We start from the raw sequence: 21,347 nt of genomic DNA, 5'->3' as shown, positions 1-21,347 counted from the left end.
CTACTGAAAATACAAAATTAGCCGAGTGTGGTGGTGCATGCCTGTAATCTCAGCTACTCGGGAGGCTGAGGCAGGAGAATCACTTGAATCCAGGAGGTGGAGGTTGCAGTGAGCCGAGATCGTGTCATTGCACTCCAGCCTGGGCAACGAGAGCAAAACTCCTTAGGGAAAAAAAAAAGAACATATTGTAGAACTTAAGGGTCCACTGACTGCTCAGTACACTGAATGTAAAATGCCCATAAAGTAATAATTCTGAGAAATTATAAAAACTTTAGAGAAAAAAGAAACTATAAAAAAACCTAGTTGCCCTAAAAATGTACTGCTGGCTCTACCAACATGTTACTTCCAAGAACATATCTCCCTCAAGTCCCTTCCAGCCAGTAATTGAGAATGGTGGGGTACTACGGCATGACCATTCTGGCAAGGCAACAGACTCCTTCATGGGGAAACTTTAGCTTCCGGACAACCCATCGGCCTAGTTGAAGATTTCTTGGAAATGTATTATAGTCCCAGTCTCTTCCCAATCTTCTTCCTCCCCTCTTTCTACAAGTGTCAGACTTGCATTGTGGAATAACAGTGTTCTTCACCTTCTCCCATTTATAAGTACTAGCTCTTAATTTCTCTACCTTGTCCTTGATAATCATAGCCACTATTTGTTGCGTGTCAATTATAAGCTCAGTGTTTCATATACTGTATATTTCACAAAAATTCTGCAAAGTAAATGTTGGTGCTCCAATATAAAGATGAAGAAATCTGATTTCTGTCAAGATTAAGCGACTAGTCCAAGGTCACATAGCTAGAAAGTGGACAAACTATGACTCAAATTCACATCTACCTGCATCCAGGCCAATGTTCTCAATCTCTTATATCTTATATTTTTTATCTTAAAGCTTTCATGATGTACCCAAGATAAACGAAGACATGAAAATATGTACACATAAAAACTTGTATATGAACACAGGGACACAAAGAAGGGAACAGACACCAAGGCCTACTTGGCAGTGAGGGGTGGAAGGAGGCTGCGGATTGAAAAACTACCTCTTGAGGTACTATGTTTATTACCCGGGTGATGAAATAATATGTACACCAAACCCTGTGACACGCAATTTGCCTATATAACAAATCTGTACATGTACCACTGAATCTAAAATAAAGGTTAAAAAAAACACTTGTACATGAATGCTCATGGTAGCACTTTTCATAATAGCCAAAAAGTGAAGACATCTCAAATGTCCATCAACTGATTAACAGATATAAATATGTGGTTTATTCATACAATGAAATGTTATTTGACAATAACAAGGAATTATGTACTGATATACATGTACTACAACATGGATGAACCTTGAAAACACCATGCTAAGTGAAAGAAGTCATAAAGGGTTCAATTAATATTAAATGTCCAGACTGAGCAAATTTATAGGGCCAGAAAATAGATTGGTGGTTACCTAGAAGTGAGGGGGGACAAGTAGAATGGGGATGACTAATAAAGGGTATAGAGTTGCATTTTAGTATAATAAAAGTGTTTTAAATTGATTGTGGTGATGGTTGCAAAACTCTACAAATATACTAAAATCCATAGTACTTAAATGGGTGTTTCATATATTATGTGGATTTTATATCAAAAAAAGCTGTTATAATAAAAACAAAGCAAATAAATATTTCCTTTTAAAAAACTTTCATGATACAAAAAAGGAAAGGTAGAAAATAATATCCATAAAAATCTTTCTAGTCAAACTATATTATATAAAATCAACATGCTAAGAAACTAATTCATTTTGATGAATGACAAATTTACATTCAAAACAGAGCTACTGTTATGAGATACTAACCATCAGCAACTATATTCAAGCATTATACTTGGGGGAATATATTACATTGATCTTAAATTTCTGTCAAGAGTTGTTTTTTTTTTAAAGTCACTTCTCTGACTCCAAGCTAATAATGTTTTATTAATGCTACCAATCTGTAACTCTGTAGTTAGTTTCTAATTTCATTACATAATTTTCTTATTCATAACCTGGGGCAGTTTTTGCATATCAGTCTAGAGGTTACAAAAGAACATGTCTACCAAGTGCAAACTCAGCCTTAAATTAATCAATCCCATTTATCTTTGTAATAGGTCCACTCTTGGTTAAAAAATATATTTTTGCATATGTACCACACAATTTTTTTACTATTAACTATGAAATAGATAAACTATTTCTATTAGCAAAAGAGCAGATAAATTAAAGTTAAGACCAACGTTGTCTGGTATCCTACAATCCTACACAATTCAAATGAAAAACATATTCTGATGTAAAATATTTTGCTACTTTTCTTCTTTAAATGATTTAACCCCCAAAGACAGAGGATTGGACTAGATCTTTCATATTCTCTTTGAAACTAAGACATAAATCTCAATTGTTGCTGGTATAAGTAATCAGGATAAGTCATAATTGCCTCGAGACAACATTAAAGATTGAAATATAATATTAAAAGACCTGACATAAAAATATTGCCCTAAGTCCATGTAAAGTAACTTTTATCCTAGGCGAAATGCTGAAAATCAACATGCTTTTTGAAATACAGTATGTGCGTCACTGAGTGTGAAAGACTGCCTTTAAAAAGGCTTCCAATGATCCCCACTCTGGTATTCATTCCATTGCATAATTTCCTCCCTTTGAGTGTGGGAGGGGCCAATTTCTTGCTTTAAATGAACAGAATAGGAAAAGCGATGGGATGTCACTTCTGATTTTTGGTTATGAGACAAATGTAGCTTCCATCTTCGGTGCACTCTTGTGTTCTCCAGTCACTTGCCTGAGAGAAGCCAATTTTCATGTTGTAAGCTGCCTGATGGTAAGATCCACATGGCAAGAATCTGAGGGACACCATTGGCCAATAGCCAGAGGAATTAAGGCCTATGTGAGTGAGCTTGGAAGTGAATCTTTCCCAGGGTGGTTTTCACATGAGACAGCAGCCCTGGCTGACAGGTTGACTGCAACCTCAAAAGAGACTTGAAGCCTACACACACAGCAAAGCCCCTCCCAGATTCCCAATTAAGAAAACCATGAGATACTAAATATTTACTGTTTTAAACTGCTTTGAGTATAATTTCTTATACAGCAAATGGCAATTATAGTCCTGATACTGGTGATTTTCACTGAAAAACAGAATAACGAAATGTGAAAAAGCAAGCTGCCTGATGGTGAACATCTGAAAGAGACTCCAAATCCAGTATATTTAAAATGTTTAAAGTTGGCTGTGAGTTTGTCATAGATGGCTCTTATTTTGAAGTATGTTCCTTCAATGCTTTGTTTGTTGAGGATTTTTATCATGAAGGGATGCTGAATTTTATTGAAAGCCTTCTTTTTGCATATGTTAAGACAATCATGTGTTTTTTGTTTTCAGTTCTGTTTATGTAATGAATCACATTTATTGATTTGCTTATGTTGAACCTACCTTGCATCCCAGGGATAAAGCCCGCTTGATCATGGTGGATTTCCTTTTTAATGTGCTGCTGGATATAGTTTGCTATTACTTCATTGGGGAATTTTGCATCTATGTTCACTAAGGATATTGGCCTGAAGTTTTCTTTTTTTGTTGCATCTCTGCCAGGTTTTGGTGTCAAGATGATGTTGCTCTCATAGAATGAGATAGTTTGCTAATAGTTTTGGTAGGAATTTATGGTACCAGCCCTTGTTTACATTGCCTGATCAAATAAGGCAATGAATCTGTCTGGTTTGGGGCTTTTTCTGGTGGTTGGTAGGCTTCTTATTACTGATTTAATAAGAATTCCTTATTGGTCTGTTCAGGGATTAAATTTCTTCCTGGTTCAATCTTGGGAGGTTGTATGTTTCTAGGAATTTATCTATTTCTTCTAGGATTTTTAGCTTATGTGCATAGAGGTATTCATAGTAGTCTCTGGGGCTTTTCTGTATTTCTGTGGGGTCAGTAGCATAATAATATTCTCTTTGTCATTTCTGATTGTGTTTATTTGTATCTTCTCTCTCTCTCTCTCTTTTTTTTTTTGTTATTAGTCTAGCTAGTTGTCTGTCTTATTAATTCTTCCAAAAAGCCAAACTCATGAATTTGTTGATTTTTTGTATCATGTTTTGTTTCAATTGCTTTCATTTCAGCTCTAATTTTGGTTATTTCTTGTCTTCTGCTATCTTTGGGGTTGATGTGTTCTTGTTTCTGTAGTCCCTCCAGGTGCAATCTTAGGTTATTAATTTGGGATATTCTGACTTTTTGATGTGGGCATTTAGCACCATGAAATTCTCCCTTGATACTGCTTTAGCTGTGTCCCAGCGATTCTGGTATGTTGTATTTTTGATCTCATCAGTTTCAAAGAATTCCTTGATTCCAGCCTTAATTTCATTGTTTACACAAAGGTCACTCAAGAGCAAGTTGTTTAATTTTCATGTAATTGTATGCTTTGAGGAATTTTCTTAGCAAGGATTTCTATTTTTATTGTGCTGTGGTCTGAAAGTGTAGTTGGTAGGATTTCAGGTTTTTTGATTTTGCTAAGGATTATTTTATGGCTGATGGTGAGGTCAATTTTAGAGTATATACCATGTTCAGATGAGAAGAATGCATATTGTTTTGGGATGGAGAGTACTGTAGATAGATGTCTATTAGATCATTTAGTCAAATGTCAAGTTCAGGTCCTGAATATCTTTGTTAGTTTTCTGCCTCAATGACCTGTCTAATACTGTCAGTGGGATGTTGATGTCTCCCAATATTATTGTGTGGAAATCTAAGTCTCTTCATAGGCAAATGCACAGCCAAAAATCATAATAAATGGGCAAAAGCTGAAAGCAATTCCCCTTGAGAACTAGAATAAGATAAGGATGCCCTCTCTCACCACTCCTACTAAACATAGTATTCGAAGTCCTAGTCAGAGCAATCAGGCAAAAGAAAGAAATGAAAGGCATCCAAATAGGAAGAGATGAAGTCAAACTATCCCTAATTGCAGATGATATGATTCTATACCAAGAAAACCCCACAGTCTCTGTCTAAAAGGTCTTTGACCTGATAACAACTTCAGCAAAGTTCCAGGGTACAAAATCAATGCATAAAAACGAGTAGCATTGCTATATACCAACAACATCCAAGCTGAGAGCCAAATCAAGAAGGCATCCCATTAACAATAGCCACAAAAACAATGAAATACAGGGCCAGGCATGGTGGCTCACGCCTGTAATCCAAACACTTTGGGAGGCTGAGGTGGGCGGATCACGAGGTCAGGAGTTCAAGACCAGTCAGACCAATATGATGAAACCCCATCTCTACGAAAAATACAAAAATTAGCCAGGCGTGGTGGCACGTGCTTGTAGTCCCAGTTATTTAGGAGACTGAGGCAGGAGAATAGCTTGGGCCCAGGAGGCAGAGGTTGCAGTGAGCTGAGATCGCATGATTGCACTCCAGCCTAGGTGAAAGAGTGAGACTCCGTCTCTAAAAAAAAAAAAAAAAAGAGAACGAAAAGAAATACATAGTAAATAGAAATATAGCTAACCAGGGAGATGACAGATCTCTCCAGTGAGAACACTGCTCAAAGAAATCAGAGACAATGCAATCAAATGGAAAAACATTCCATGTTCATCGATAGTGTATTAGTCCATTTTCACACTGCTATAAAGTACTTCCTGAGACTGGGTAATTTATAAAGGAGAGGGGTTTAATTGACTCACAGTTCTGTATGACTGTGGAAGCCTCAGGAAGCTTACAATCATGGCAAAAGAGAAAGCAGGCACATCTTACATGGCAGCAGGCAAGAGCAAGAACATGTGAGAGCACAGAAAAAACTACCATTTATAAAACCATCAGGTCTTGTAGGAATTCACTCACTATCACAAAACAGCATGGGGGAATGGTCCCCATAATCCCATCACTTCCCTCCCTCGACATGTGGTGATTAGAGGTCCCTTCCTCAACACATGGGGATTACAGGTCCTTTCCACAACATGTGGGGATTATTATTTGAGATAAGATTTGGGTGTGGACACAGAGCCAAACCATATCATATAGAAGAAATCAATATTGTTAAAATGGCCACACTGCTCAAAGCAATTTACAGACTCAATGGTATTCCTATCAAACTATGAAAGAAATTCTTCACAGAATTAGAAAAAAACTACTAAAATTCCTATGGAGGCAAAAAAAGAGCTCAAATAGTCAAGGCAATTCTAAACAAAAAGAACAAAGCTAGCGGCATCATGTTACCCAAATTCAAACTATACTACAAGACTACAGTAACCCAAACAGCATGGTACTGCTACAAAAACAGACACATATGCCAATGGAACAGAATAGAGAGTCCAGAAATAATGCTGCACACCTACAACCATCAACAAAAAGAAGTAATGGGAAAAGGATTCCCTGTTCAATACATGGTGCTGGGATAACTGGCTATCCATTCACAGAAGATTGAAACTGAACCTCTTCCTTATATAAAAATCAACTCAAGATGGATTAAAGACTTAAACATAAAACCTAAAACTATAAAAACCCTGGAAGATAACCTAGGACACACCATTCTGGATAAGATGCTGGCAAAGTTTTCATGAAGAAGACAATGAAACCATTTGCAACAAAAATAAAAAATGACAAATAGGCTGGGCACAGTGGCTCATGCCTATAATCCCAGCACTTTGGGAGGCTGAGGCAGGTGGATCACAAGGTCACGATCGAGACCATCTTGGCCAACATGGTGAAACCCCATCTCTACTAAAAATACAAAAAGTAGATGAGCATGGTGGTGCACACCTATAATCCCAGCTACTTGGGAGGCTGAGGCAGGAGAATTGCTTGAACCTGGAAGGCAGAGGTTGTAGCCAACCAAGATCATGCCACTGCACTCCAGCCTGGCAATGGAGTGAGACTCCGTCTCAAAAAAAAAAAAAAAAAAAAAAAAGAAAGAAAGAAAAAGACAAATAGGATCTAATTGAGATAAAGAGCTTCTTCTGCACAGCAAAATTTAAAAAGCACTATGAACACAGCAAAGAGACAACCTACAAAAAGGGAGAAAATATTTGCATCTATGCATCTGGCAAAGTTCTAATATCCAGAATTTATAAGGAACTTAAACAAATCAACAAGCAAAAAACAAACAATCCCAATGAAAAGTGGGCAAAGGACATGAACAGACACTTTTCAAAAGAAGATATTCATGTGGCCAACATGAATATGCAAAAACGCTCCACATCACTAATTGTTAGAGAAATGAAAATCACAACCACAAAGAGATACTATCTCACACCAATCAGAATGGCTATTTTCAAAAAGTCAAAAAATAGACGCTGGCAAGGTCGCAAAAAAAGGGAACACTTATACACTGCTGGTGGAAATGTAAGTTAGTTGAGCCATTTTGGAAATCAGTTTGGTGATCTCGAAGAACTCAAAGCAGAACTGCCACTCAACCAAGCAATCCCATTATTGGGTATATACAGAAAGGAATACAAATCATTCTACCATAAAGACACATGCTCCGCCGCACACGGTGGTTCACACCTGTAATCCCAGCACTTTGGGAGTCCGAGGCCGTCAGATCACAAGGTCAGGAGATAGAGACCATCTTGGCCAACATGGTGAAATCCCGTCTCTATTAAAAAATACAAAAATTAGCCGGGCGAGGTGGCAGGCGCCTGTAGTCCCAGCTACTCCGAAGGCTGAGGCAGGAGAACGGCGTGAACCCAGGAGGCGGAGCTTGAGTCAAGATTGCGCCACTGCACTCCAGCCTGGGCGACAGAGCGAGACTCTGTCTGGAAAAAAAAAAAAAAAAAGACATGTGCTCATGTATGTTAGTCTCAGCACCATTCACAATAGCAAAGACATGAAATCAACCTAGATTCCCATCAATGGTATACTGGATAAAGAAAATGTGGTACATATATACCATGGAAAACTACCCACACATGAAAAAAAAAAGAAAGTGAGATCATGTCCTTTGCAGCAACATGGATGGACCTGGAGGTCATTATCCTAAGTGAGCTAACACAGGAACAGAAAATCAAACACCACATGTTCTCACTTGTAAGCGGGAAATAAACATTGAGGACATATGGACACAAAGAAGGGAACAACAGACTTCAGAGCCCACTTAAAAGTAGAGGGAAGAAGGAGAGTTAGGATAAAAAATACTACCCGTTGGGTACTATACTTATTATCTGGGTGGCGAAAAAATCTGTACACCCAACCACCGTGACATGCAATTTGCCTATACAGCAGAGGTGCACATGTGCCCTGCACCTAAGATAAAAGAGTTTTAAAAATACACAAAAAACAAACAAAAAAAATAAAATGTTTAAAGAGAAACTAGAGAATAGCAACTATAAGAGTACATGAAATAAAGAGGGGGAGAGAATTTTATTAAAAGAGCCCTACCCCCCAAAATTTTTAAACATATATTCATTGGTCTCAAGCAATCCTCCTGCCTCGGCCTCTCAAAGTGCTGGGATTGATTACAGGCATGAGGCATTGTGCCCGGCTGTAAACTTATTTTCTATAGGTACTGAGAGAGTGTACGTATATGTTTATGTTTAAATGTAGTAGTCAATGTGGCCACTACATTCTAGGGGACCAGCATTATTCATCATGAGAATATAGTTTCTTTGGTTTAGGAAAACATTTTAAGAACCTTTTCAGTTAAGAAAAATAAAACAGTAAGGCACAAAGAGGGTAAAAGAAAAATAAGCAGAAATTGCTTGACATTAGAAGATAATAGAGAACTTTAAATCTATTCAGAGCAATTTGAGAGTACTGGGGTACTGCAGATGGAGTGAGGCCCTGAAATGAGGAGCATGGAAGAGACAAAAAGAGGGAAGAACAAGAGAAAGAGTGAGAGAGAAAAATAATAAAGGATTGTGAAAATAGTAATAAGCAGGGTTTTATAGAACAAACAAAACAGTAAGAAAATTAACCATCATGGAGAAAATACTGCATTGTCAGGACCTGCCTATATTATGCTTTCGACTGTCAACACCATCTACCCCCTACCTACCAATGACCTCAAACCTGCAGTGAAATGAAGCTCCCAACAGGCTTCTATGATGGTACAGGGGTTGACTAGGATCAAAAATTGAGAGAAGGAAGCAATGAAAAAAGCAGAAGGTAAATGCAAAAAGTGAGTGAAATACAGAGTTAGAATGAGAATTCAACTGAAACATGCCATCAGGAAAAGAAATAGAGAGAAAAGCTACTTCAGAACTAGGAGATATTGAAAGGGAAGGTGCACTGATCTCAGTTTGAAGGACTGATTAAACTATATTTATTTTGAATATTAGAGGATAGAGTGGTCTCTGAGAGTCAGAGATTTTTGAGAACATTGTCTTATACTTGCCCGTAATAGTTCTCAGAATTTAGTATAATTTCTGGCACATAAGACATCGTGTGGTGGCTCACACCTATAATCCCAGCACTTTGGGAAGCCGAGGTGGTCAGATCACCTGAGGCCAGGAGTTCGAGAGGAGCCTGGCCAACATAGCAAAACCCAATCTCTATTAAAAATATGAAAATTAGCCAGGCGTGATGACACACACCTGTAGTCCCAGTTACTCGGGAGGCTGAGGCAAGAGAATCACTTGAACCCAGGAGGCAGAGATTGCAGTAAGCCGACATTGCACCACTGCACTCCAGCCTGGAAGATAGAACAAGACTCTGCCTCAAAAAAAAAAAAAAAAAAAAAAGACAACATAAATGCTATCTGTTTTGTGATGATTATATTGTAATTTTGCCCTACTAAGCTTTAAGCTCTATAAAGGCTAGCTCGAGTCTACCATGTTAATCACTGTATCCCCAAAATTTTACCTAGTACCTGATCACACAGTAGTTGCTAAATAAGTATTAAATCATGACTAATTAATACAGAAAAAAAGCAATATTCTCAAAATTGCAGTTGCTTGACAGAGTGAAAAATATATTGGAGTTTCATCTAATCTCATTCATTCTTTCATTCAGTAAGCTTTTAGTCAGCAAATATTACCTTGGACTTACTATATGTCAGTAACTGTGCTAGGCATTGAGGTTTCAAAGATAATTAAGGCAGAGTGTTCAAGTGCCAGCTCCTTTCCCCCACTGATTTCATAATATAAAGGTAAAGACAAACACGTAAGTAATTATAACACCATAAGGCAGATGGCATAAGATAGCTTTGTTTGAGAGTCTCTGGGCATGCAGATGAGGAGTGCCTCAACTCTTTATGTTGCTCATTTAAGCAGCAACATAAAGAATGATGAGCAGTTGACATTGGCAGATGAGGGATACAGAGAATGGCACGTGCAAAGGCTTGGAAGTCTAAGGAAACATGATGCTTCTAAAAATTGATAAGACATTCAGAATGGATGAGCATTTGAAGATGGGGCTGTTGACCTATGTGACAGTCTAAAATATGTGACATGCTAAAAGCAACAGGGAGACTTTGATGGATTTGAAGCAGAGAAAAATGATTTAAAAGAGTTCTCTCTTAACACTGTTTTGAAGAATGGCAAAACCAAAAGAAAAGAGAACTGTTAAATGTTCTCGCTTAATTAAGAGTCCAGGCAAGATATGATAGAAGCATTTATTTAAAGAGTAGGTGTTTTGGTAGAAAGAAGCCCCCAAAAATTTCTGTGTTAACTAGTGGGGAGGAGAAGGATAACCAGTTCTATTTTTTAAAATATTTTTTGTTTATTTATATATTTTTAGAGAAAGAGTCTCACTCTGTTGCCCCAGCTGGAGTGCAGTGATACAATCACACCTCACTACAGCCTCAGACTCCTGGGCTCAAGTGATATGATCCTCCTGCCACAGGCTCCCAAGTAGTTGGGACTACAGGCATGCACCACTGTGCCTAGCCCTCTGGTTTGAAAAGTTAAGAGGTAAGTTCAACTTCCAATTTAACTGGAGATGAGGTGCAGAAGGGCCATGATTCTAATATGTATAATTTTTTTAAAGTTCACAATAACTAATCATAGTTTATATATAAAAGGAAACAGAAAAAGCAGAAACATAAAGCAAGAAGAGAGAAGTTAGAAAGAGTTAAATGTTACAATAATGAAAGTAAACATTTTATTGCTCAATTAAAATACAAAAACTTAGCTTGGGTAAGAAAACAAAATCTATTCCTTTGCCTTGAAGAGAATACCTAAAACAAAATAATACAGTCATGAGTTGCTTAACTAATGACAGAGATACAGTCTGAGAAATGTATCCTTAGGCAAGTTCATCATTGTGCATACATCATAGAGTGTACTTACACAAACCTAGATAGTACAGACTACTATACACCTAGGCTATATAGTACAGCCTCTGGCTCTGAGGCTACAAACCTGTACAGCATGGTGCTGTACTGAATACTATATGTAACTGTAATACAATTGTAACTATTTGTGGATCTAAACATATCTAAACATAAAAAACGTACAGTAAAAGTATCGTATTATAATCTTATAGGACCACCATCATAAATGTCGTATGTCATTGACCAAAACATCATTATGTGGTATGTGACCGTATATAAAAGGTGAAAAACTAAATAATTTCCCTGAGATAATAATTGCACCAAATATATTTTCTGACTACAACACAATAAACCCAGAAATAAATTTGTTTTATGTTTAAACTACGAGAAAAAGCCAAGTCACTGGAGATTGAAAAATGAATTTCAAAGAGAATATAAAAAAATGCAATTAGAATATGAGAACATTATATATAAAAATATATTAAATGTGGACAATATTACACATGAAATACATCATAGCTTAAATGTTTTAATTACTAAAAAGGCAGTAAAGAAAGTAATGAATGCAAGAACTGTAAGAAACTCCATATTAACTAGTAGTAGTACTAAAATAACACGATGTTTACAATAGCAAAAATTTAGAACAACTGTATCTCCAACAATAAAAAATATTTAAAAGCTATCATGGAGCTGGATGCGTTGACTCACACCTGTAATCCCAGCACTTTGGGAGGCTGAGGCAGGTGGATCACTTGAGGTCAGGAGTTCAAGACCAGCCTGGCCAACATGGTGAAACCCCTACACTAAAAATACAAAAATTAACCAGGCATGATGGCAGGCGCCCGTAATTCCAGATACTCAAGAGGCTATGGCAAGAGAATCACTTGAACCCAGGAGGTGGAGCCAAGATTGCACCACTGCACTCCAGCCTGGGTAACAGAGCGAGACTCCATCGCAAATAAATGAATATATAAGTGCTATTATGAACAATGATAGAGGCATAGCTAATGACATGAAAATGTTCACAATGTTTTGTAAGTTGAAAGACAACAGGTTAACAATAGCATATTGTATGATGTCATTTTATAAAATATATCTATGTAAGCATAGAAATAAAAAAAATAAACTAACATTTATTAAGTGCACATTATATACCAGGCACTGTTTAAGCATTTCACATATACTGACTTATTTATGGTTATAATAAACCTATGTAGCCATTCTATTACTTTCCCCACTTTGTGAGATTTAAGATAAGGGAAATTAAAGAATTTGCCCAAGGTCACAGAGCTAATAAGTGGCAGAAGCTTGGAAGAAAATACATCAAAATGTTAATAGGCTGGACACAGTGGCTCACGCCTGTAATCCAGCACTTTGGGAGGCCAAGGCGGGTGGATCACTTGAGGTCAGGAGTTCAAGGTCAGCCTGGCCAACATGGAGAAACTGGATCTCTACTAAAAATACAAAAATTAGCCGGGCATGGTGGCATGCATCCGTAATCCCAGCTACTCGGGAGGCTGAGGCAGGAAATCGTTTGAACCCGGGAGGCAGAAGTTGCAGTGAGTCAAGATCATGCCACTATACTCCAGCCTGGGCAACAGAGCGAGACTCTGTCTCAAGAAATTAAAAAAAAAAAGTTAATAGTGCTTATTTCTGAATGATGAAATTATAGATGACTTTTTATTTAGCTTGTTTTACATTATCTTTTTATTTAGCTTGTTTTACATTTACAAGGGGCATGTATTACTTGTGAAACAAAGAAATTATGGGTCTTTTAAAGATGAAAGCAAAACATCTAATTAGGAAACAAAAATAAGTGAAAAGAAAAAATCTGAGAGACGTTTCTCTTAAAAAATACAGATAAGCCTAACAAATTTGAGAACAAAAGAGAGAAGTATTTAAATAAGCAAATTAAATAATGAGAAATGGACTAAAACAACTAAAGTACATATTTTAATTAAAATATCATAAATAACACTAGATATATTTAAATGTCAGTGAACTAATAATTATCTGGAAATAAAATGGACTCTAATAAATTTATAAAAACCTGAATTAAGGTTTGGAAATGTTAACGATTTACCTTCCCCCAAAGGCTCTGGGTCCAGGGAGTTTTATAAAATGTTTACTTTAAACTTCCAAAGACTAGTAATCCCCATATCAAAAAATCTACTTAATTCATTTAATGAATGTGGCAAAAATCTGACACTAGGATCTGACAATAGCAATATAAGAAAGAAAATTACAGTAGTCCCGTTATTTACAGAGAATATGTTCCAAGGCTCTTTGTCGCTGCCTGAAACTGCAGATAATATTGAACCCTATAAATACTATGTTGCCTCCCATACATACATACCTATGATAAAGTTTAATTTATAAATTAGGCACAGTAAGAGATTAGCCACAAAAACAAAAAATAAAATAGAACAAGTATAACAATATACTGTAATAAAGATAATACGAATGGGTGCTCTCACTCATTCTTTCTCTTGTTCTCTCTCAAAATAGCTTATTGTACTGTACTGTGAATAACTGAAAGTGCAGAAAGCAAAACCATGGATAAGAGGGACCGCTGTATAACCAATCACATATACAGAAGAGGATGTAAGTATCCGATATAAAATACTAATATAATTTAGTGAAAACTCAAAAGAATAATTAACAATGGCCTGGTTGGATGTATTCCTAAAATAAATGATGGTTTAATATTAGTATATCTATTAATAGGATATAGCTCTATGCATGTTAGTATATAAAAAAGAAAAAGTAAATAAAAAAGAAAAATCCTATATAATTATTTCAATAGATAGAAAACCATTTGCTAAAGTCAACTTCCATTCCTAGTTTAAAAAACTCTAAGAGAGCTAGAAATAATAGAATGGCTCTGTAATATACTAAAGAATACCACTGTAAAACAAATTTACAACACTGATACACCAGACTCTCTACTGACTAGAGATATCCCGTTACAATCAGGAGGAAAATAAGAATCACTGGAAATATCTGTCAAATAGAAGATTCAGACCTTTCCAAAACTACCTCTTCACCTGTTTGCCCCCTTGACTTTCTCCTATTCGGGGCTCAGACAAGAGTGAAGCAAGTAAGGCCCCTGAAGTGCAGAATTGAAGGACATACTTACTCTTGGGGTTATGAAAGTTCAAGGTTGATAGTTGTGTGACCCTGAGAGTGAGCACCTCCCTCCGTTAAAAGTCTCACTTGTCTCACCCTAGTTCCAGTCCTGCACGTATTCCTTCTCTCTTGTAAATTCTATTAGCTCTTCTCCTGACAAGCTAAAGTCAGCCATTTGTAGAAAGTCAGCTAGTGTTTAGAATTTTAGATGTTTCAAGAAGAAATTAAACAGTAGTCCCCTATGATTCATGTGTTTCTGAATTTTCCAACTTCTCCCATCGACTAAATCGTATTGAAGCCTTCCCACCTTAACTGCTCTCTTTCCAAAGAAATCAAATTAACAGATTTCTCTGTAGGTAATCCTCAAAGACCAGATCCCTTTATATTCACAACATATGTGAGAAAGTTAGTAGTTGAGAAATTAGTTTTCATATATATCTTATAATATATATTATTTTAGGGTCTCATACAAAACTTTTATTTTAATAATTTATTGCCAATTACTTGTTCTCTTCAGTTCAGAAATTTTAAAGAGTAAAATAAGGGGCTGGGCGCAGTGGCTCATGCCTGTAATCCCAACCCTTTGGGAGGCCGAGGTGGGCAGATCACCTGAGGTCAGGAGTTCAAGACCAGCCTGGCCAACATGGCGAAACCCCCATCTCTAATAAAAATACAAAAATTAGCTGGGCATAGTGGCACGCAACTGTAATCCCAGCTACTCGAGAGGCTGAGGCACAAGAATCACTTGAACCCCAGAAGCAGAGGCTGCAGTGAGCTGAGATAGTGCCACTGCACTCCAGCCTGCATGACAGAGGAAGTCTCTGTCTCAAAAATAAAAAAAAAATAAAAAAAGAGTAAAATAAGATAATATACGATATATGCAGAAAACATTTTGAAAGTGAGACTATTCTATAAATACCAACTATTATTAATTAGTATTTCCTTTTTATCAAAATGTACTTATGCATATGGTCATTTACATGTTATTAGAATGGGACATATCACAGGAGGAAAAAGCTATTTTCAAAGTAATATGGAAACTTAATATATAGAACTTTGGAAAAGCTGCTGAGTAGTATTATGATGCCTTTACTTTGCATAATTCTACAGATGCCATATCCTAAACCTATGTCCTATCTTCCTATGTGTTTAAGCAAATCAAAACTGACAGTGAACAGACCTTTTTAATATGTCCCATGATATTTTATTCTAGAAGAGGCAAGTTCTTGCTATGGAATATGTTTCTCAAATGCATCTGAGGCTTTTCATATTTAATGTTGCATCTCTAGATCGTTTTACAGATAAATTCATCTCATCATGAAATAATTTTCCTGAAACTATTGTGTATAGGACCAAGATACTACACACATAAATAAATATACAAGATACTACACACATAAATAACTTGCAGTGAAGGATACAAGATTTTAAAAATATAATAATACTAAATTAAGGTAAATACAATCATATATACATATACATATATATATATATATATATATACATATATATATATATATATATATATAAAATCAGTAAACGTCTGCCTAAATATCACTGACTTTTAGAAAGTATTTCTAGCCGGGTGCAGTGGCTCATGCCTATAATCCCAGCACTTTGGGATGCTGAGGCGGGCAGATCACAAGGTCAGGAGTTCGAGACCAGCCTGGCCAATATGGTGAAACCCCATCTCTACTAAACAATAGAAAAAAATTAGCCAGGCATGGTGGTGGGCACCTGTAATCCCAGCTACTCAGGAGTCTGAGGCAGGAGAATTGCTTGAACCCAGGAGGCGGAGATTGCAGTGAGCCGAGACTGCACCACTGTACTCCAGACTGGGCAACAGAGCAAGACTCTGTCTAACAACAACAACAAAAAAAGTATTTCTAACTATGGTGTTGATCAACAGGTATTGAGTAATCTTTCCAAAGTTTTTCCTAGTGAACGGATGATTGCACTACTTACCTAATTGCATCATTGGTCTCTGAAACGACTCTGAGGTACTCTTTCAAATAATAATAATTAAAGAGGTATTTCCGAACCCTATAGCCTCGCCATCGTCTCTGAATCTATTAAAGTAAATAAAGAGATAAAATACGCCAGTAAATACTTTCATTAAAAAATGTAATAGCGCTTCAAAATTAACGTAATTATGGCCGATAACTCCTATCAAATAAAGTCTTAGGCTTTTCCATTAATATAACAGTATATTAGCTGTAAATATAGGTTCTGCTAATAAATTTATTATAAAATTTTATAAAAATAAACATAATTATAGGCTATTATAATTTACTTTAAATTATTTATAATTATTTCACAGAATACTAAACTATGGAAAGATTTATAAAAATGTGCTTTATAAATTCCTACCATTTCCACTTCCTGGGCAAATGGATTTTTTTTTTTCATAGCCAACTCACTTTAAGATTGTATTTGGTCTCATTGAAATACACATTTAGTTTTTGTATTTTGTCTCATTAATGGGCTTCTTAAATTCAGTGGTATCAAAATATTTAAACAAATTCTTGTATCTTACATTTTAATACTTTCTTAACAATAGCAACAATAACTAACATTTATTGAATTATTATGTGCCAGGCGTTAACCTAAGGGTTTTTGCTTACACTTATGTATTTAATCTTTAGAATACTACTATGACATAAATACTCATTACCTCATTTACAGATGTGGAAACAGTTAAAAAGAGAGATTACACAATTTTCCTATAATTATATAGATATTAGGATGAATCTAGGAATCAAATTTCAAGTTAGGGCTTCAGAGAGCCCACTCTCATAACCATTGCCATGTAGAACTGGGAAAAAAGAGAACTATGATTTTCAATAAAAGAACATTTTTATTGAAATTATCTGCTTCTTCCATCTTTTACTTCAGTGCTGACATTCAAATAGTTTTATTTTTACTAGAACACATCATCAAAGTAGGGTGTGTGTGTTTTTTTTTTTTTTTTTTTTTTTTTGGATGAGAGGAATGTTAGGGGTCTGAGAGACCATACCTAAGTCAGCTTCTAGATATCTTATACAACCCCAGGAACCATGAGAATCAGTCACTGTCCTTAAGTCCTATCTTTGTTAATATAAATATTTTTGCTATATTTTCTAATACCCCCATTTGAAAAACTCAAATAAAGTAATATATGATATTAATTAGGAAAAAACAGCTTAATTATTTAAAGGATTAGAGGAAAAAGAAATAGCACATATTGAAAAATATTAACTTAGTCTTGCATAAAGATTTAGCATCATTCGCCCTAAAATTTTCCAACAGTTTAAATATCTGTATGAATGACTCACATATCCTAAACGATTCTCTTTTCAGATATGAAGTCTTACCAACTTTAGCACAGTTTGCTACGCTAAGAGAACACACATCTTCCCTAAACTTTTTTTTTTTTAATAGAAAAGAGAAATATGGAGACTAAGCACCAGTCCATTGGGTTTTATCCCCAAAGTCTACTTTCTTTTAGCTAAAAAATATTTAGTATAAAATTTGTATAAGTTGAATATTGGATCAATAAAAAGTAAACTGGAAAAATTGTTTATTTAAATTCTGATTCTTTATTTTTCTCTCTTTTAAAACACAGTCATTTAAAAGGTCATTTATAATCATTTTGCAACTTAAGATATTAAACATGGCTGGGCATGGTGACTCATGCCTGTAATCCCAGCACTTTGGGAGGCCAAGGTGGGCAGATCACAAGGTCAGGAGTTCGAGACCAGCCTGGCCAACATGGTGAAACCCCATCTCTACTAAAAATACAAAACTTAGCTGGGCATGGTGGCATGCACCTGTAGTCCCAGCTACTTGGGAGGCTGAGGCAAAAGAATCGCTTGAACGGGGGAGGCGCAGGTTGCAGTGAGCCGAGATTGCGCCACTGAACTCCAGCGTGGGTGACAAAGTGAGACCCCGTCTCAAAAGAAAAAAAAAGATATTAAACATGACGATTATAAGGTAGTGTTTTTGTCAGACTCCCAGTATGAGAATTACTAAAGTAACTGAAAATATGCAAAACAGCTTGTAAGAACAAATAAGAGACAATAACTTTATTTTAATTAATTATTTTATTTTTTTTTTTTGAGACGGAGTCTTGCTCTGTCGCCAGGCTGGAGTGCAGTGGCATGATCTTGGCTCACTGTAACTTCCAACTCCCTGGTTCAAGCGATTTTCTTGTCTTAGCCTCACGAGTAGCTGGGATTACAGGCATGCGCCACCATGCCTAGTTAATTTTTGTATTTTTAGTAGAGACGGGGGTTTCACCATGTTGGCCAGGATGGTCTCGATCTCCTGACCTCATGATCCACCCAAGGTGCTGGGATTACAGGCGTGAGCCACCGCGCCTGGCCTTTTTTTTTTTTTTTCAATGGAGTCTTGCTCTGTCACCAGGTCTGGAGTACAGTGGCATGACCTCGGCTCACTGCAACCTCTGTCTCCTGGGTTCAAACGATTATCCTGACTTAGCCTCCTGAGTAGCTTGGACTACAGGCATGTGCCACCATGCCCAGCTAATTTTTGTAATTTTAATAGAGGCAGGGTTTCACCATGTTGGCCAGGCTGGTCTTGAACTCCTGAGCTTAAGCAATCCTTCCGCCTCAGCCTCCCAAAGTGCTGGGATTACAGGTGTGAGCCACCACACCCAGCCAACAATAACTTTAGAAAGTGAAACTAGTAGTATAGCAAACTAATGTAACAAAAGTATTCAAAGTGTCTTTTGAAATACTTCTCAAATGATCTTATTTGCAAGATCAATTCTTTAAATTTAAAAAAATTCTAAAATTATATACTCAATTTAGAAGCTCTCCCTCATTTTACCAATATTGTATTATGACTGAGAAGGAAAAAGAAGGAATTGACAGAACCACTTTCCTAATGAAAAAGAAGAATCAATTGGAATATGTATATATATATAAATCATACATGCAAATAAGTGCATATTTTCCTAGCTTATCTAATTTGATCATTATAGCATCATTCTGAGGTGGAGATTATTATTAGCCTCATTTGAGAGAAGAGGGAATTGATGTTTAGAGAGGTTAACTAATTGCCTAAGGTCTTATAGCTGGTTGGATGGCTTCAAATGTTTCAGCATACTTTTACTGCATATATAGTAACAATTTTATTAATGAAGGGAACATTTGCAAATACATGTACTGACAGGAAATCCATCATCAGCAATAGAAGTTATTCAAGTTGCACAGGAAAATATTAAGATATCAAATAGTATTAAGGGAGGGGCTACCTATCACATTAAAATATCATTACATTACAAATAAAGTAAGATTAAATGTGCCAGAAAACACAAAAGATGCATGTTGGCATACTGTGAGGAAGGAAGAATGATGGGGGTTTATGATTTGGTAATATCAGAGAAGTGGATATTCCCATTTCTAAGAAAGAGATGTTAAAGGAAAAAAACTGAAATTGGCTGAAAGATTTGCATTCAAATAAGAAAAGTTTCTTGTAATTAAAACAGAAAAAAATGCAACAACATGGGCTCTTTCCTTCTCCAAACCCAGCAACTACTGGAAACAGCACCAACCATATCTAGAGAGACTACAACTGGTATGCTTTCAGAAAACATTCTATTGGCCTAACACCCTATGCATCTCTCCAAAGGCTGGCTAAAATTCCTCTCCAAGATAATTCCTTTTATTCAAAATTGGATATTAAAGAATTTAATAAGTAAGTGATGGTTAGGGTAACAAATTAAAACTCATCCACACTTAAGTATAATCAATCAGTCTTTAAGTGGCTTTCTTAGAGATGAGTGGATAAAAAGATCTGGAGGAAACAGCATTTGAGTGGGTGAAGAAGCTGCCATCAGTGAAATGAAGGATCTAAAATTTATTGAGCTCCATGAATGTGCCAGGTATTATGCTAACTGCTTTTATTCTCACAATATCCTTGTGAACAGGGCATGATCTCCATGTTAAAAATGAAGAACCTGAGGTTAAATAATCTGCTCAGGGTCACATAACCAGTAAAACAGTAAATGGAAAGTCAGAATACAAACCCAGGTTTGTCTTACTTCAAAGCCCACTCTTTCCACTAAAACACCTTACATATATATTGTATAAAGAGAGAGAGTATATGCGTGTTCTTTATTTTAAAATATGGTATTTTCTTATACTTTAGGGAGACTAGTTTAACTAATAGCTAACTGATATTGCAAAATACAATATAGATGAGACTGTACTATATTTGCTATTATAGAAACAAATGACATCTTAAATTTTGCCTAAATATTCTGTTAATATTCCAGTACTAGTAAATACACTTTTAATTTTTTTAAATGTACTTTCAAGCAGCAAGATGATTTTTTATAACATTTCTTCTTAATTTCAAGGTAAATGGGTTATGACTTCAAAAAAAAGAAAAATGACTTGTATTCATGCCCTTCAAAGTAATTAGCAACTTTCAAAAGTGATTGGTATAAAACAACTATTGTCATTGATCAGCTCTGAATAGATAATTTTCAACAAAGTCATTGTGTGCTCAGCAGATTACAGCTTGTTAACGGGCAAGTTCTAAATGACCTCTTAAGCTAGTCAAATCAATGATGCATATTCCTCATTAAGTAACATCAAAATGTAAGTGGTCTTATAAATAATGTTTATTTTAAGCACTAAAACAAATGGCAAATCCTTGATATATTAAAAACCATCTGCCATAGAAAAGATTTTCCCTCCATTGGGTTTACTTTTATTCCTGAAAATCTATAGTAACCTTAACGACACTAAAAGAAAAAATGTCTTCTCTCTTAACGTGGAAAATGAAGACATGGGGCTGGGAGCGGTGGCTCATGCCTGTAATCCCAGCGCTTTGGGAGGCTGAGGTGGGCGGATCACGAGGTCAGAAGTTTGAGACCAGCCTGGCCAACATGGTGAAACCCCGTCTCAACTAAAAATACAAAAAAATAGCGGGGTGTGGTGGCAGGAACTTGTAATTCCAGCTACTCAGGAGGCTGAGGCAGGAGAGTCGCTTGAACCTGGGAGGTAGAGGT

The 21,347-nt window shown here is 36.2% G+C and overlaps 1 protein-coding gene across 1 annotated transcript in view; it reads right to left on the bottom strand.

Annotated features, from left to right (window-relative positions):
- SPATA17 (spermatogenesis associated 17) overlaps nt 1-21,347 on the bottom strand; it is a 131,002-nt gene that overhangs the window by 62,972 nt on the left and 46,683 nt on the right. The window contains exon 5 of the mRNA XM_030922423.1: nt 16,292-16,395. Coding sequence (XP_030778283.1) covers nt 16,292-16,395 — 104 coding nt within the window. The remainder of the gene's footprint in view (nt 1-16,291; nt 16,396-21,347) is intronic.

This window comes from Rhinopithecus roxellana, chromosome 18 (assembly GCF_007565055.1).
Source record: "Rhinopithecus roxellana isolate Shanxi Qingling chromosome 18, ASM756505v1, whole genome shotgun sequence".
NCBI classification, from domain to species: domain Eukaryota; kingdom Metazoa; phylum Chordata; class Mammalia; order Primates; family Cercopithecidae; genus Rhinopithecus; species Rhinopithecus roxellana.
Note: the sequence above shows the minus strand (reverse complement) of the source record. Positions and strands in the feature narration are given on the sequence as shown.